This window comes from Cyrtonyx montezumae, unplaced genomic scaffold, assembly GCF_038088225.1.
Source record: "Cyrtonyx montezumae isolate F1298 unplaced genomic scaffold, pur_monq_1.0 scaffold_8, whole genome shotgun sequence".
Taxonomy (NCBI): domain Eukaryota; kingdom Metazoa; phylum Chordata; class Aves; order Galliformes; family Odontophoridae; genus Cyrtonyx; species Cyrtonyx montezumae.
In genome coordinates, this window is record NW_027072089.1 from 76,725,886 (window position 1) to 76,741,698 (window position 15,813).

Consider the following 15,813-nt stretch of genomic DNA (forward strand, 5'->3'; position numbering starts at 1 on the left):
TCACTTTCTTCTCTCCAAATAAAAGAGAGGCAGTCACTTTGCCTCTTTAGTTCCCATCTCAGGGTATGAATTGGTGAGGTAGTCTTCTTAGAATTAAATAGCTGAAGATTGCCAAGTATCCTCTTCATCTCTAGTCTTTCAGCACTATGTCCTTGAATGAAATATACACAATTAATGGATTCAAGCATTTGTATTTAATGTTCTGACTTGAATTGCCAGTTACTACTATTTTTACAGTATGCAACCTTTTAAAAAAGCAGTTATAAACAAAGAAGCACAGTTGTGCTGGGTTTTTTTTTGTTTTTTTTTTAGTATGGTTATATCTGCATTGATTCTTATGTAACAGCATCCTTTGGAGATCCATGGAAGTCTTAGTTTCAATCCTGGAATAGTGTCATCCCATGAACTGTAATTAGAATTAGTTATTTTTAAGTAGTACAAATTTCTGAGTCATGTATTAATCCTACAGGGTTTTTTTTCATTTTCTGTCTAAAAGGATGAATTCTGAGTTATATAGTCTCTTGTGCAAGGATGTATCTATTTATTCAGTAGTACCTGCAGCTGTTTCAGTTGCTTCATTCAAAATTTCATTTGCTTCACTGTCTTTCACAGACAGAATCACAGAATCGTAGGGTTTGGAAAGGGACCTCATAGAGTCCATCACCCCTGCTAAAGGAGATTCCGAAGAGTAGGTTGCACAGGAAAACATCTAGGTGGGTTTTGAATATCTCCGGAGAAGGAGTCTCCAGAGCTCTCTGGGCAGCTGTTCCAATGCTCTATCACCCTCACAGGAAAAACATTTTTCTTCATGTTCATGTGGAGTTTCCTGTGTTCCAGTTTGTGCCTGTTGTCCCTTGTCCTGTCTCTGGGCATCACCAAAAACAGCCACGCCCCATCCACTTGGCTTCTACCCTTCAGGCATTTATATGTACTGATAAGATCCCTCCTCAATCTTCTCCAGGCTGAACAGTCCCAAGTCTCCCAGACTCTCCCCATAAGGGTGATACTCCAGGGCCCTCATCATTTCTGTGGCCCTCTGCTGGACTCTCTTGTCTAGTAACTCCCTATCTTTCTTGAGCTGAGGAGTCCAAAACTGGACATGGTATGCTGGAGGAGGCCTCACCAGGGCAGAGTAGAGGGGGAGGATCACCTCCCTCAACCTGCTGGCCACGTTCTTCTTAATGCCGTCAACCTTCTTGGGCACAAGGGCACACTGTGGATCGAGCTGTTATGTTATGGAAAGCATTTAATGTAGCACTGGTTCACAATTTAAACATTGACTAATGGAGATTAAGAAGAACATATTCATAGAATTTTTGTTTGGGTTAGGTTGGAAGAGACCATAAAGTCTATTCAATTCAAGTGCCCTCTGCTGTGGGCAGCATTGCCACCCACAGAATCAGGCTGCTCGGAGACCCATCCAACTTGGCCTTGAGTGACTTTAGGGACGGGACATCCACAGATTCTCTGGGCAGCACTCCCCTCTGAGTAAAGTATTTCTTCAAAAAAAAAAAAAAAAAAAAAGAACCAAACCTAAATCTCCCCTCTGTTAGTTTAAGGCAATTTCCCATTGTCCTATTGCTGCACTTTGATAAAGAGTCCTCCTCCGGTTTTCCTGTAGGTAGTTTTTAGATACTGGAAAGCTTTGGTGAGGTCTCTCTGGAGCTTTCTCATAGCTGTGAAAGTAACCAATCTTGACATTTAATGCTGATTGCATTTATTCATTGGATAATAGTTTTGCCAACAGGCATATCAACAATGAGAGCAGGAGACTTTTCTCTGTGGCTCATTCCCCAGTAAAAGACAAGATAACTTTGTTCCTCTCCCTTCTGTAATTGGATATCTCACAGATACAAACTGTATCAAATGCAAACTTAAGTTTTCAGTAGTGGAAGTAAGACCTCCGGCATGTAGTATTTTATTTCCAGGCTTTTTTGTTGTGTCACAAATGCTGGGATTGACATAATGACAATCTCTTCGGCACCTAATGAGAAAACAGAATCTCAGTTCTTAAAATCACTCTGGTATTGTTTATTGGCACTAAAACTGTTTTCCTAAATCATAGGCAAAAAGGAATGGTGACTTTGGTAATGAACTGGACATTTAGGAGTAGTCTCAAATTAAATGGAGAAGAGATTTTAACTTTGTAATGTATAACTATGTGCACAACTGCTCCTCCTTCTCAGGGAAGGCAGAATGCTTCAAACAGCATTGGAAATCCTCTCCTAGATTAGACGATTGCTAATTCCATTTTTGTGTTATTAGAAAATATGCAGTTTTCTACAGTGTTCTTCCACTGTTTTGGGGAGTGAAAAATAGGGGATTTATCAAAAAAGTATATATCTAAGGAATGGCCCTTAACAGCAGAAAGGAATGAGCTTGAACCTGCCAGTAAGTTGGTTTTGTACAACTGTATTCTAAATCATCCTGAATATCGTGACATGAATCTGTCTGTCCCTTTTGTAAAGCCTTCAAAAGATTTAACTTGGCCTATCTTGTCCATCTGTGAGAGCAATTTTGTTCTTGACCTAGAGTGAGTCCCTCTCCTGTCCAGTTTTATCTTCCCATCCATGAAGTATATAGGAAGCACAAAGCACTGTTCAAGTCTTCTCACTCTTTCTCCGCTCACCTTAATAGAAGGAACTGTAGCAGCACTGATGCAACGATGCAGAGAACGCTCTCTTCTCCCATAGTATGCATGAAAGAATGACCAATGGACAAGAAAAAACAGCTAATTCCATCAGCTATAATAACCAGCTTTCTGCAAGGTAAAGAATCAGCCTTGTATTTGCCCCCATGTCAATGATAATAGGTAACTCATTAGTCTTCATCTAGGTTAATATTCAGGAACATTTTCCCTTCATACAGATTCAACAGAGAAAAGGAAAATGCAACAACTTTACTAACTTCCTTTAATTTGAAAAGAAACTTTTCAAAAAAATATAATAATAATCATGAAATGTATTGGAAATTCTAAGTGAGTAGTTGAGATTTTTGAGTAGTAGGTACTCAAACATACTAGGAAAGTGGAGTCAGGGCGATGGTTTCAACAGATGAATCAAAAGAACCATGGCAATATGCATCCTATTTCAAATATTTTATAAAATCTTTATAAAAATATTTAGGAATACTTGCAAGTTTATTAGTATGATATGAACTTAGATTGCAAAAAATGATATATCAGCTGAGTAATATAGTTATTTTTTTGTATAAATGTTTTCCAAGTGCTATAATCAATATGGTGAAATTAGAAATGACGTTTTGTATATAGAAAGTGCAATCTGAGTTCATCTTTAAAAAAGATTTTGTCTTTATCTATAAGTACTGGTATTCAGAGTAGCATTTTTTGGTAATTTTTTAGAGTTAATTTTTTAGAGTCTTTCTGAGTTAAAACAGTGTTTGCAAGTGAAAAAATGCTTCTGTGAAGTACAAAACAAAAATATAAATAGGTTAAAATTCCTGCCTTCTCAGAACTTTAAGCAGGAGCAAATACCAAGTGTTAAGTATGCAAAGAATAAAACCTAACATTCAAATTCTAGAGGGAAGGGAGCTTTCACTCAAAGAAAGCTGTTTAGGTCTTTTTGCACTAATGTTTGCAATATTTAGCTTTAAATATAAGTTTTCAAATCATGTTATTTTACTCCGATCTAAACTCATGAAAACAAAACCAAAAGCTAGCTCATAGTACAATACTGGGAAAGAGAAATGTCTAAATTGCTCAGATATATTTTTCATTTCTCCTGTACTTCTAGATTTTTCAAGTGATCAGTGTGATATTTCTACATGCACTCCTCTGTCTTGTTGTAAATCCCCTTAATCGACACCATTGTTGCATTAAGTGTTGCAGAAATATCTCCTAGAGTGTTGAAATATACTTTATGATATATCTTGACTATTTTCAGTGGGGGACAAAAAAACTGGAATCTAATGCAATACTCAAAAACAGAGCATTGTTCTGTTTATAGTAAACGTGGCGCTGGGTGTTTAGGAAAATGAAAGTTGAGCTTGCTTAATAGGCTTACTTCTCCAGAGCATCAAGAATAGGTCCCTTTGAATGTCTGCGAGCAGAATTTCTTAAAGTTTTTACAGGTACTATGTATTTTTCTAGGCTTTGTATAGCTTTTCCTGGTGATTTAAATAAGTGTTTACCAGTGTCACCTCCTTGCTTATCACTGTTTATTAATTTGCAGAAAGCTTGTCTGTTGAAGGTAGCTCAGAGTGTGCACGGGGGAAGTCTTTTGGATCCTTGCCTTTTTTCTCTGCAGACATCTTGGTTTTTCTTGATCTTTTCCACAAGAGTTCCCATTGCAATGTTTCTGTCCATAAGACAATAAAATCCTCTTGAAATCTGTGGCCATGATAGTCCATGTTATGGACTTCCAGTCCATGTTTTACTAACATTTCTTTCTTCTGGGAATTAATAACAGTTTGGTTTGAAGGCATATATGGAAAAAGATTATTTTTCTTTTTAATTAGTATTTCACTTGTGTTTTATTGGTAATTTGTTCAATAAGAAAATTGAGTTACTTTGAAAAAAAATTCAGCCTCAGATCTTACCTCTGTATCGGGGGGGAGGGGGAAAACAACAACAAGGGAAATACCTTTAATTATATACTTTCCAGTCAACACAGAATAGGGGACATTTGTCTGCAATAATCTTTACTAATGTTTGTTCCTCAGTGCTTATTCGTGCATAGAACTATGCACATGCTTAACTGGTGATTTTGCCTTTAACTCCACATTAGCTTTGTTCTGTAGATGTCTGTGGAGCTTTCTTCAGTTCATTAGGTAATGGAGAAATGTATACCATAGTCTTCTAACTTTGGTTAAAAGTGACCTATGTATGTTAATTGTAATTTTTTTGCAGAATTCTTGATTATATATAAATCTTTCCTAGCAGGAAAATAAAATTTAACTTTCTCAGACCACCTTTATTAAGAGGTCAAGACTCCAGAACATCTTCTCTAACTGTTTTGATGTTATGTGGCTAGATTAGTCTTAGTTTCTTTTGCCATTAATGAATATATATATATGCCCAAAGCATGTTTACTTTGTTTGGTTTTCCCCTACCTGCAACTTTTTAGGAACTGATCCCACTCATACTGTGCACAGCCTGCCTTCATCCTGAACCCAAAGAGAGAGATCAGCTTCTACACATACTGTTCAATTTGATCAAACGACCAGATGATGAGCAAAGGTGTGTTTGCGTTTGTGTATTGCGGGACAAGACTTTGCATTTTCATAACCTGTACTTTCTAGTTACTGAAACTCAGGAATGCGCTAAGCTGCAGTTTGACGTTTCTTTTTCTTAAAGATGATCTAGAATGTTCCCTGCTAAAATATGCTTTAAAATAATTCTTAGTAATGGTAGTTACAGAGATCAAAGCACTGTCTTACTGTATCTAACCTATCTATATTGTTGTAAGTTAACTATCTTGTGTAGTGTGGGAAAATAGCTTGAAAAAATAGTATTTTTTCTGTTTAGTAGTTCAGTACTGTGGTAGTGATAAAAATTCAGTTGACTGAAACAATTATTTAATTTAATTTTAATTTTCACAAGTGTTGGGAGCATTTTTGTACTTTAAGACTTTGGAACAAAGAATACTTTCTTTTGTGTCTTATAAATATAGTTGTTTTTTATTTTTAATCAGGAAGTCTGATTTTATGCCAGTGTTGGCAAGATTATCCTTAAGGTTGAAAGACAGTATGCTGACTGGCATGTCATCTTTACTAATCGCAAAAACGTTTTTCATGTCTGGCAATGTAGAGCTCTTCCATTTTTTTTTGTTACAAGATGTTTGGTAAAGCATCTGTATTTACTGTTGCTCTATTCTGTCTTTAGACAAAACTGGTTTGAATGAAATAAATGGAAAGTGTTTCTTTTGAAGATTCTCTGGAACTCCAGTATTCTGAGATCTTTTTCTAAACTTTTTCCATGGTAAAACAGGCATTAATAAAAACAGCTTGTAGTGGTAGTACCATGCAGATTGAAGTTGCATCAAGAAGCAGTCGTTGTTCTTCTTCAAATGCATTAGAAATTTGCTTCTGAACATTCTGCTGTTATCTAATACGTTTTGAATGTCCCATGCAGACTATGAAGCTAAAATTATTTTGTGATTGAGAGGGAAGTTCCTTGTCACTTGTAATCTCTTGTAGTTCGTTTGTCGCAAGACTGTGGCCTGTCAAGTTGATTTTTGATTTGCCTGTTTAGCTGCTTATGGGTGTGTTATGTCCAGCAGCTAAGAGGCAAATCCAATTTGCTTTTTCTTCTTTTAAGCTCTTCATTCTTCTTTGTGAAGTAGAGATTTATATCTAAGAATAACTTAATTTCATTAGAAATATGGGGACAATGTTCTGTCACACATTCCAGGAATTATGAAGGAACATGCCATATATGCATAACACATCTTAGCATCCACATAAATTGTGGTTTGTTTTAATGTAGCCATAGCACCTGACTGAAGAATAAGTAACATTCCATCAAATAAAATAAATTTTGAATAAAACTTAAAGAATGCTTTTTCAGAACTCATTTCCGTCTTTTTTTAATATATACATATGTATATATTTAAATCATGTGTTTATGTGAAAGTGTATTATTAATTCCTGCTTTTTATCTAAATAAGTTTAGGTAATATTTTAGCAGTCTTGTGCACTCTTGTGCACAAAGATATTCACATTTTATCACAAGAACAGTTATGTTAATTAGTTCTTACATTACTCATTCACCTTTTGCCACACTATCTAGGCTTACATTCTACATTAAAGTAGCAGGTGTTATAAAGTTGACTTTTTTAGTTTGTTAAGTACAAGCAACTGGAACATGGCATCACATTTATAATAACCAACACATCAAAATAAAACTTCTACTTACTATAAATATTTGGTTTGTAAAGTATGTTAACAGTTATGTGGAAAACTTGTGTTGTACTTTTGCCTCTGTGAAAGACATTTTGGTGCTTGCAAGCGTAGCATTTTGCCATAGTTTCATAAGTTTATTATATTTAACAAGCCTACTTTTAACCTGAGGGCTTTGCTCATTAATATGCTATTTGGATTTTCTATATGCATATAAAATTCTCTTCTGAAAAGGAATAAATGTATCTTAGTTTTACTTTTAGGAAGCTATGAACCCATGAAGAAAGCAAATTAATGTTAGGGTCTTCTATAACAAGGTTAAAACACAGTTTGTTATGTGAACTTATGAGAAGGTTTGCAGGTAATACATATAGAAACAGCACTCTTAAAGACTTAAAGACTCTGAACTGTGTATTATTAAAAAAAAAAAAATTGAATTACCAGTGCATACAACCACTTTACAAAACCTCTAGAAAGAGTTATGAATTATTAAACTGTGTTCTGTTCAAACTTCTGACATGTTCCTTTAGTCATTCTTGATTTTGCTTTGCTTTCTGTACTGATGAAGCAAAGTAATGCTCTACTGAGTAGTACAGACTTGCTTTCTTTATGTTCCTGTTTAGTGGATTTAAGTGCATGGCCTGAAGAGAGTTATTGGAGGAGAGCCTTCTCAGCATCTTGTTAATGAAAGGAATCATGACAGTAACTAGAAAGATGTTCCTCCACTCTAGGCTGCAATTCTTGCATTAGCTAGGTGTTAACAAACTTTGTTTCAGTGACCTAGCATTGAGAACTTTACTCTCCTTCCCTTGAAGTTCTAGTTTACTAGCTGTTGTCATATGCTTCTAGGATGGTTACATTAAAATATTCAAAACATTGTTTTTGAATACTTTTGTAACATCTGAAAGTTCCCAACTTTATGAGCAAGGCAAAAAAAATGACCTAATTTTGAGATTTCATTAAACATTTTTTAGAAGGCTTAGTGTAAAAAACAGTGTATTTCTTTTCCCTTTTTCTAGTGCAGTAGATTTCAGATGATTTATGCATCCTACTATATGTTATTAATACATTATGAAAGTATGTTCTGTTGCCTAGTTATGGGATTAGGTGCAGCATATAGATCAAGCAAAACGTAGGCTCTTGAGTATTTCTTTTATATGCCATAGAATTTGCAATTGCTACAGGCTTTTGTCTCCATATTGCTATCACAAATCAGCTTTTGATATCTTGAGCCTTATCTAATCATTTATTTGGTTTTCCCTGAACCTTTTTTTACCTTGATCGAAGGTCTAGTTCTCTGTACGTGGTGTTGTTCTGTTTGGCTTAAAGAATGCTGGAAAAAAATCTTTTAAGTAGACTATTTCTTCTTTAAAATACTAAGGAAGTGAACATATCACTTTTTGATGGAATATATTATATTACTGGTTAAGAGATGATCAGCAGAATCTCTGCCTTTCAACCTTAAGGGCATACTATTAGCTGCAGTGATATTTGGGAGTTAGAACGTGACACAAAAATGATAACAAATTAATTATAACTTAGTTTCCACAAAGTAATAATGAACAGATTCACAGTGGTATTCTGATCTTACTGCAAAGATGATAAAATGAGTGTCTCTGGTCCACGCATTATTATTTAAAACTACTTATCTAAGTTCTGATGTAAGTACTAAAACTAGATAGAACTGGTAAATTGCATGCAAATTTGAAATGATTCTCATTTTATTAACAGGAGAATTAACAAACTCAAAAATCCCTGCAAAATAAGCACTCATTAAATAGAAGTTAAATATCACAAAGTACAGTTTTGCAGATGCCTGTAGTTTGATCTCATTTTGCCCCATCCCTTCGAACTTCCTTCCTTATGTACTTTGCAATAAATTGAATCTTGAATCTTTCCATATACATCTACTTTTTAGTGTAATTTTACAGTAATCTGCAATATAAATAGAACCTCATTTTATGTATAGCTGCCTGTGAGGAAGGCGGTTCTTCAAGCAGCTTAAATGTAGATAAGATAATAGGAAAAATAATGAGGGATTTTGACCCCACATTTTCTTACTCAGCTGCATTCATTGGCTGGATCATAGGGTCAATTTATATTTTCAGGTTTTTGGATCTTAGTAATAAATAAAAAATAAATCAGAGTCTGTATGTTTATATCTCGTAAAAACTTGTTGAAACATTAAATATGTCTACATACCTCTGATTTCCTGCTAATTGATGGAAGTTTTCTTTTATGAATTTAAAAATAAGCAAGAATATAAATAAAATAACTCAGGTGATCATAGACATTACTGATTAATTATATTCCTTTTAACTTATTTCCTTTAGAAGGAAATTTCTGACAGGAACCCAGTATGGTGGAAGAGATGTCAATAACTTGCACATTAGGATGTTGCAAAACCATTTCATAAAATAGTTGTTACTTTGAATTGAAGGTTATTAAATTTTACAGATGCTTCTAAATAGAAACAGTAGGGCGTGTTAAGCAACTGCGATCCATTTATTGCATGGCAAATCATAGTATTCAAAAATAGGATTTAAATCAGAGATTTAGTCTAACTCTCAGTCCCAGATTTTAGAAAATAAGTGCTCAGAGACTCCCAGATTAGAGAGTCTCAGGCTCTGGTTCATGGAGTTTTGGATCTTTCTAGTTTCTGGAAAAGACATATTAAGTAGAGAACAGTGCGTCTGCATTCAATTTGAGATGAGTCAGTGTGTATGGTGTAAGATTTTGACTCTAAATGGTTGCTTGATGGTATCTGTTTTACCTAACATAAAGAATTAATGCAGCATATATTATAGAACTTTATTTCATAAGGAAATTAAGTTTTATATTTATGTTTTCAGGCAGATGATACTGACGGGTTGTGTGGCATTTGCCCGACATGTTGGACCAACACGTGTAGAAGCTGAGCTTTTACCACAGTGTTGGGAACAGGTAACAGCTTACTTTGTGCTTTACATTGGTAAACTAGTTAACAACTTCATAAATGTTGAGTTTTGTTTATTTGAAAGGGTTTTTTTTTTTTCAGTTTTGTTTTTCAATAAATGACTTCAGAATATTTTTCGGAAGGGTATTTGGATGCTCTTTGATCTCGTATATGTATTTTTATGGCATGGAAAAGAATTCATAAACAGAAAATTTGAAGGTGTATTTGGAGGCTGTTACCTGCATGTCACATACCTGCATGCTTTGTATTGAGATGCAGATATTTGTGCATTTGTCAGCAGTGTTACCCAACCTATTGCCAAGCAGGAGTGTTTATAAATTTCACACCATTGTTTCCAGACTACTGGGATACATAGATACATTAGGTAGGTTGGAAAGGATCTACAAGATCATCTAGTCCAACCATCCTCCTATCACCATCCCTACCCACTCAGCTACTAAATCAAATCCACTGGATTCCACTGTCATTCGAAGATGTCGTTTACTGATTTTATGTTGTAAGTGATAAGTCCTTGGGGCAGTGTCTACACTTCAGCTAGCTTAAATTCTTAAACAGGAAATTAAAGGTGAAAGTAGTCAGAAATAAGATCCCTGTAGATGAAGATGAATTTTTATGTGTAAGATGAACCTGAAACTTACACATGAATTCCAGAATTCCAGTGAGTTTTTCCACAGGTACAGTAAATTAATAGAAATCACTGAACAACCAAACTGAAATGTTCTCTTTCATCTAAGACAACAAAGGGAGAGACAACATGACAACATGAGTTCAGATGAATGTATTTATTTTCCTGCAATAAAGAAGAAAAGGGAATTGATTGCCTAAAAGACGATGAATTATTAATCCATGACAAGAGTGGTAATGCTTGCTCTGATTACACAGTCTGTCTGGTGTGGCACTTGTCTACTGTTTCTCCAAAGACATAACTTAGCCCTTTCTGTTTTGCAATGAAGTCCAATCTTTCATAGACTTTGTACTTTCTGACTGTACAAGTTACATATTAAATGCATAATTCATGTGACATTCATGTAATTAGATGCATTATATGTATGACTGATGTGTCTATTGATTAAGGGAAAGACCTATAGCAGTTGAACATAAATCACATTTTGCTGTGTTAGTCCTTCTCGTGAAATTTTAAAGGAACCAACCTCACTTTAGTAAGAACACATCTTCATTATACCATTTTCATGATAATTGCTGATGCACATGAAAAACCAGTCCAGCTGTATCATTGCCACCTATCAGGCTGCCAAGCCATATGACATCATGCTTTTACTTAATGCAGTTTGCCAGGCTTCGTTTGCAGTACTGAAACCAGGTCAGCATATTTTCTCTAGCAAAATACCATCGGAATCTCATTGCCATGAATTTGTCAAAAGAATGCAAAAATACCAGTGTAGTTTTCTGCCTTCTTTCAGTGATGAAATCATGAAGGGGTTAGTATAGTTGGACCCCAGTCAAAATCTACTTACAGATGTAAAGGACTAGGGCATCAGAAAATTCAACATTTTTATCTATCCATTCTGGAACTCAGAGTAATCAGGCTAGTCTTTGCCATTTTTTACCTGCTTTTCACACTTTCACGTGTAGAATTTTATGAGTTGCTCATCTGAGTCTAGTGTATGGATGCTAAAAGTTTTTTAAGAGCTAGTAACAGATAAATTGGCCTTCAAAAAATGTAATACTACTAAGTAAAAAGAAAGGAAAAGAAATTATAATCCATTTCCCATTGTGCTTAAATTCTTATGGGCTAATAATTTTCCCTGAATGACAAGCCTTATCAAAATTTTGAGTATTTTCTTTCCTTTTTCTTTCCAGTATGTCATTATGTCTTTGCTGTATAGGGAACAGAATTTATATAGGCAAAAGTTCAGGAGGTGGAATGTATTTGTATCTTCATTGAGCAAAATGTCACAAAAGACAAAGATAAAACAGCTATTCAGGCAGCTTGCTGCATGTCCCTATTTTTTGTCTATGAAATCTCTGTGGTTCTGAAGTATTGAAGATGTCCTGTTGATGGATGAATCAGAAAAAGATAATCAGAAAGACTCAAAGGTTATTTCACGCTTCAGACTTAAGTTCAGTCCTGAGGTTGATGGTTTGTTCATCTGAGTGTCTTTCAAATGGTCCTTGCAATATTTCTTCTTCTTGAGAAATTCTTGGTGATAGCAGACCTGGAAAGTGATAAAGTTGAAGGCATTAATAGACAGCAATTGTCAGATACTACTGTGCAGCATGCTGTGCAAAGAAGTTGGGAGTAAAAAGTTGTCCAAAGTTGATTATTAGTGTGTGTTTGTAGTTTCTCCCAAGTCAATAGAATTAACAGAACCATAGAGTGACTGACGTTGGAAGAAACCTTTGGACATCATCTAGTGCACACCCTCCCCCTCCCCATGCAAAGCAGAGTCAACTGAACTAGGTTATTCATGACTAAGGCAAGCGTTTTCCCTCCTGAAGACTAAATGAATTTAACTCTCTCAGCCTCCCCTCATATATCAGATACTCCTCTCTTAATCATCTTTGTGTATTTCTGCTGGTCTTGTTCCAATTATTTCCATGTTTCTCAAGCTGGGGAGCCTAGAGCTGTATGCAGCACTCCAGTTGTGGTACCATCAGTGCTGAGCAGGGAAGTGCTGTGGGGTGCATTTCAACACACCTGAGAGATGGGTTTCCATCCAGAGGTACCTAGAAAGGCTTGACTAGTAGGCCCAGGAGAACCTCACAAGGTTCACTAAATCCAAGTGCAAAGTCTTGCACCTGGGTTGAGGCAATCTCTACTACTAGTACAAAGCTGGGGGATGAAAAACTTGTGCACAGCCCTGATAAAAAGGACTTAGGGGTACTGGTGGATGGTGAGCTGGACATGTGCCAGTGATGTGCTTTCATGGCCTAGAAAGCTAACTGTATCCTGGGCTGAATCAAAAGAAGTGTGGCCGGCAGGATTAGGGAGGTGATCCTTCCCCTCTGCTCTGCACTGTTGAGCCCTCACCTGGAGTACTGTCTCCAAATGTGGAGTCCTCAGTGGTGTGGGAGAGACATGGATCTGTTGGAGCATGTCCAGAGGAGGGACACAAAAACATTGCAAGGGATGGAACAGCTCTCCTGTGAGGACAGACTGAAAGAACTGGAGCTGTTCAGCACCTGGAGGAGAGAAGACTGAGCTAATCTGATAGTAACCTTTCAGTATCTAAAGAGAAGCTACAGGAAAGAAGGGACAGACTCTTTTAGCAGGGTCTGTGGTGTTAGGACAAGGGAAATGGTTTCAAACAATAAAAGGGGATATTTAAGTTAGATAAAGAAGTTTTTTACAGTGAAGGTGGTGCGAGGCACTAGAACAGGGTGCCCAGAGATGTGGTGGATGCCCCATCCTTGGAGACTTTCAAGACCAGGCTGGATCAGGCTCTAAGCAACCTGATCTAGTTCCTTTTCATTGCAGGGAAGTTGGACTAGATGATCTTTAAAGGTCCATGCCAACTCCAAGGATTCTTTGATTCTATAAGAATAGTCACTTTCTTATTGATTACGCTCATCGTACTGCTACTGCTGAATTCTTAGCATTCTTGGCTGCAAGAGTATGTTACTGGCTCAGTTTAGTAGCCAGCAGGCCCTCCAAGTCCTTCCCTGCTGCTTTCAAGCCTCTTGACTCTGAAGTTGTTCCTGTGCGTGGGAGTTATTTCTGCCCAGTTGCAGCACTTTATTGCACATCTTCATTATTGCTCTCAGAATCAACATCATTGGACACTGGCCCTTCTCTCATGTCCTTCTTGAACATAGCAGTCGTATCTGATTTACTGTCCTTGGGAACCTCACATATTGCCACAACTCTTTCAGTTATCATCCCAGGGAGGCTCAATATATTCATGCATGTCTGTTTTGTTTCAGTATTTCCTAACCTGATCATTCTCTACCAAGGATAAGTCTTCCTTTCTCCATACTTCCCCTTGGGTTTTAGGAGCCTGAGATTGCTAAAGACAAGCATCTCCAGTAATGTCCCAGACAAAGAAAGCAATGACTATCATGTTGGGTTTTTTTGCCTTGGTAAAATAGCTGACTCTCTGTACAGCAAGAGAAAAAGTAGTTGTCTCACCTGATGCATATCCTGTTTTATCTGACACAGTGAAACCACTTTTCATTGCCTTTTTTTTTCCCCTAAATGTTTTTTTTTAATTCACAGGGTATATTGAAATGTGTCACCTGTGTTTTACTGTGCAACCGTTAGCACTCTTCTCTCTACTGACCACTAAAGCTGACTTTACAGAAGTAAACCTCTTTCAAAAATGGCAGAGTTCTTGAATGGTCTTCGAGTGCAAAAGTGAGGCAGGCAGTGCAGGAACAAGAGATGCTTAAGAACAGGAACTATTTTCAGTCCTATCTTAGAAACGGGATACCTTTAGTCTAGGCTTGGAAACAGAATATCAAAAAAATGAAATACTTTTGGCTTAGTACCTGTGTCCTCCTTTGACCCTTACTACTTAACAAGACCTGGGCAGTTGTGCTACAGTGGTTGGCTCAGATCACTAGAGGGCAGTCGTGTGGTTCTTAGATGAACGTTTTTACTTTGTATGCATACACGCTTCCCAGAATATTCTCTTACTGTAAGCTTTGATTTACAGTACAACTGGAGAAGGCTGCATCTGCCTTGTCTTTATGCCTTAGTACAAAAGTTAGAGGTTGCTTCAAAGCTGTATGCAACTTCTACAAGGCACAGCTAATGTTTATCTAAGAGATGCACGCATATCATAGAATCATAGGGGTTGGAAGGGACCTGTAGAGATCATCAAGTCCAATCCCCCTTCCAAAGCAGGTTCCCTACACCAGGTCGCACAGGTAGGCGTCCAGGCGGGTCTTGAATATCTCCAGAGAAGGAGATTCCACAACCCCCCTGGGCAGCCTGTGCCAGTAACCTTCTATCTTCCAGTATCCTTCTATTGTAGTTCATACTAACCCACGTTTTGAATATTGATCACTGCAAAGCAAATAGCCATTCTCCTTGTCTTCACCAGATCAACCACAAATACCCAGAGAGACGGCTACTGGTAGCAGAATCTTGTGGAGCATTAGCACCTTACCTTCCAGTAAGTATTAGTAATGACCCTTTATACTTTTAGTGAAACCAAGGTTAAAATCTGTTACATAATTTAAACATCCTTTATCTTTTTCAAAAAAGGTGGATCTTATAGGCAGGAACATTATGTTCTATATTAACATGAAACACACATGAAATTCAATAAAGAGGAATTGGATTATAACAAAGGAGGGCAGTTTAGTCTGCCTATAAAATGGCTTAATGACCACTGTGGATTGAGCAAATTTTCATACTTTGAGTGAAAAAAATAATTGGCGCACATCTTCAGACACTGTGAAATGTTTAAAGTGAAGAGTGCTGCTAGTCAAAAGCAGCAGCAAAGATTAGTCAGTGGCAAACTGAAATCTGAAGCTTCAGAGGAAGATGAAAATAACCAAAATTGAAAGCATGCTTCTCAAATTTAGCAGTGGAACGATTGGAGATTCTGTTTAAGTAATCGTGCCATGTCTGGACCTATAGTAGTGTTTTACTGTTAGTTATTTTTGATATATGCTTCTATGTTAATTAAAAGACTCCAGAACAAAAGATTCTAATGAGGCTGCTAACACTTTATTTTCATTCATCTACTGTTGTCACAGCTGAATATGTATTTTTCATTGGGAGATTCATGGCTGTTGAAAGGGATTGTTGTTTGTAAGCACTAAATAGAATTGCAAATCTTTTATAGAAATTGATACAAACTAGCAGATCTTGTTTCATTGGATTGAACAAGTGTTTTTCTTCTTTACACTCAGAAAGAAATTCGTAGTTCGTTAGTACTTTCCATGCTGCAACAAATGCTAATGGAAGATAAGGCAGATCTGGTACGAGAAGCTGTGATCAAAAGCCTTGGCATCATTATGGGATATATTGATGATCCAGACAAATATCAACAGGTACAATCTTAGTTGGATTCTGTATGTATGGAAAG

General features: G+C 36.5%; 1 protein-coding gene across 7 annotated transcripts in view; it reads left to right on the top strand.

Moving 5' to 3' along the window:
- Positions 1-15,813, top strand: part of RELCH (RAB11 binding and LisH domain, coiled-coil and HEAT repeat containing) — a 67,799-nt gene that overhangs the window by 29,863 nt on the left and 22,123 nt on the right. For 6 of the 7 annotated variants that reach the window (XM_065752374.1, XM_065752375.1, XM_065752378.1 and 3 more), the window contains exons 11-14: positions 5,085-5,197; positions 9,711-9,801; positions 14,821-14,892; positions 15,638-15,778. In XM_065752374.1, coding sequence (XP_065608446.1) covers positions 5,085-5,197; positions 9,711-9,801; positions 14,821-14,892; positions 15,638-15,778 — 417 coding nt within the window. Of the gene's footprint in view, positions 1-2,703; positions 2,769-5,084; positions 5,198-9,710; positions 9,802-14,820; positions 14,893-15,637; positions 15,779-15,813 lie in introns of those variants that run through there. The other variant, XM_065752381.1, reaches the window with a different exon arrangement.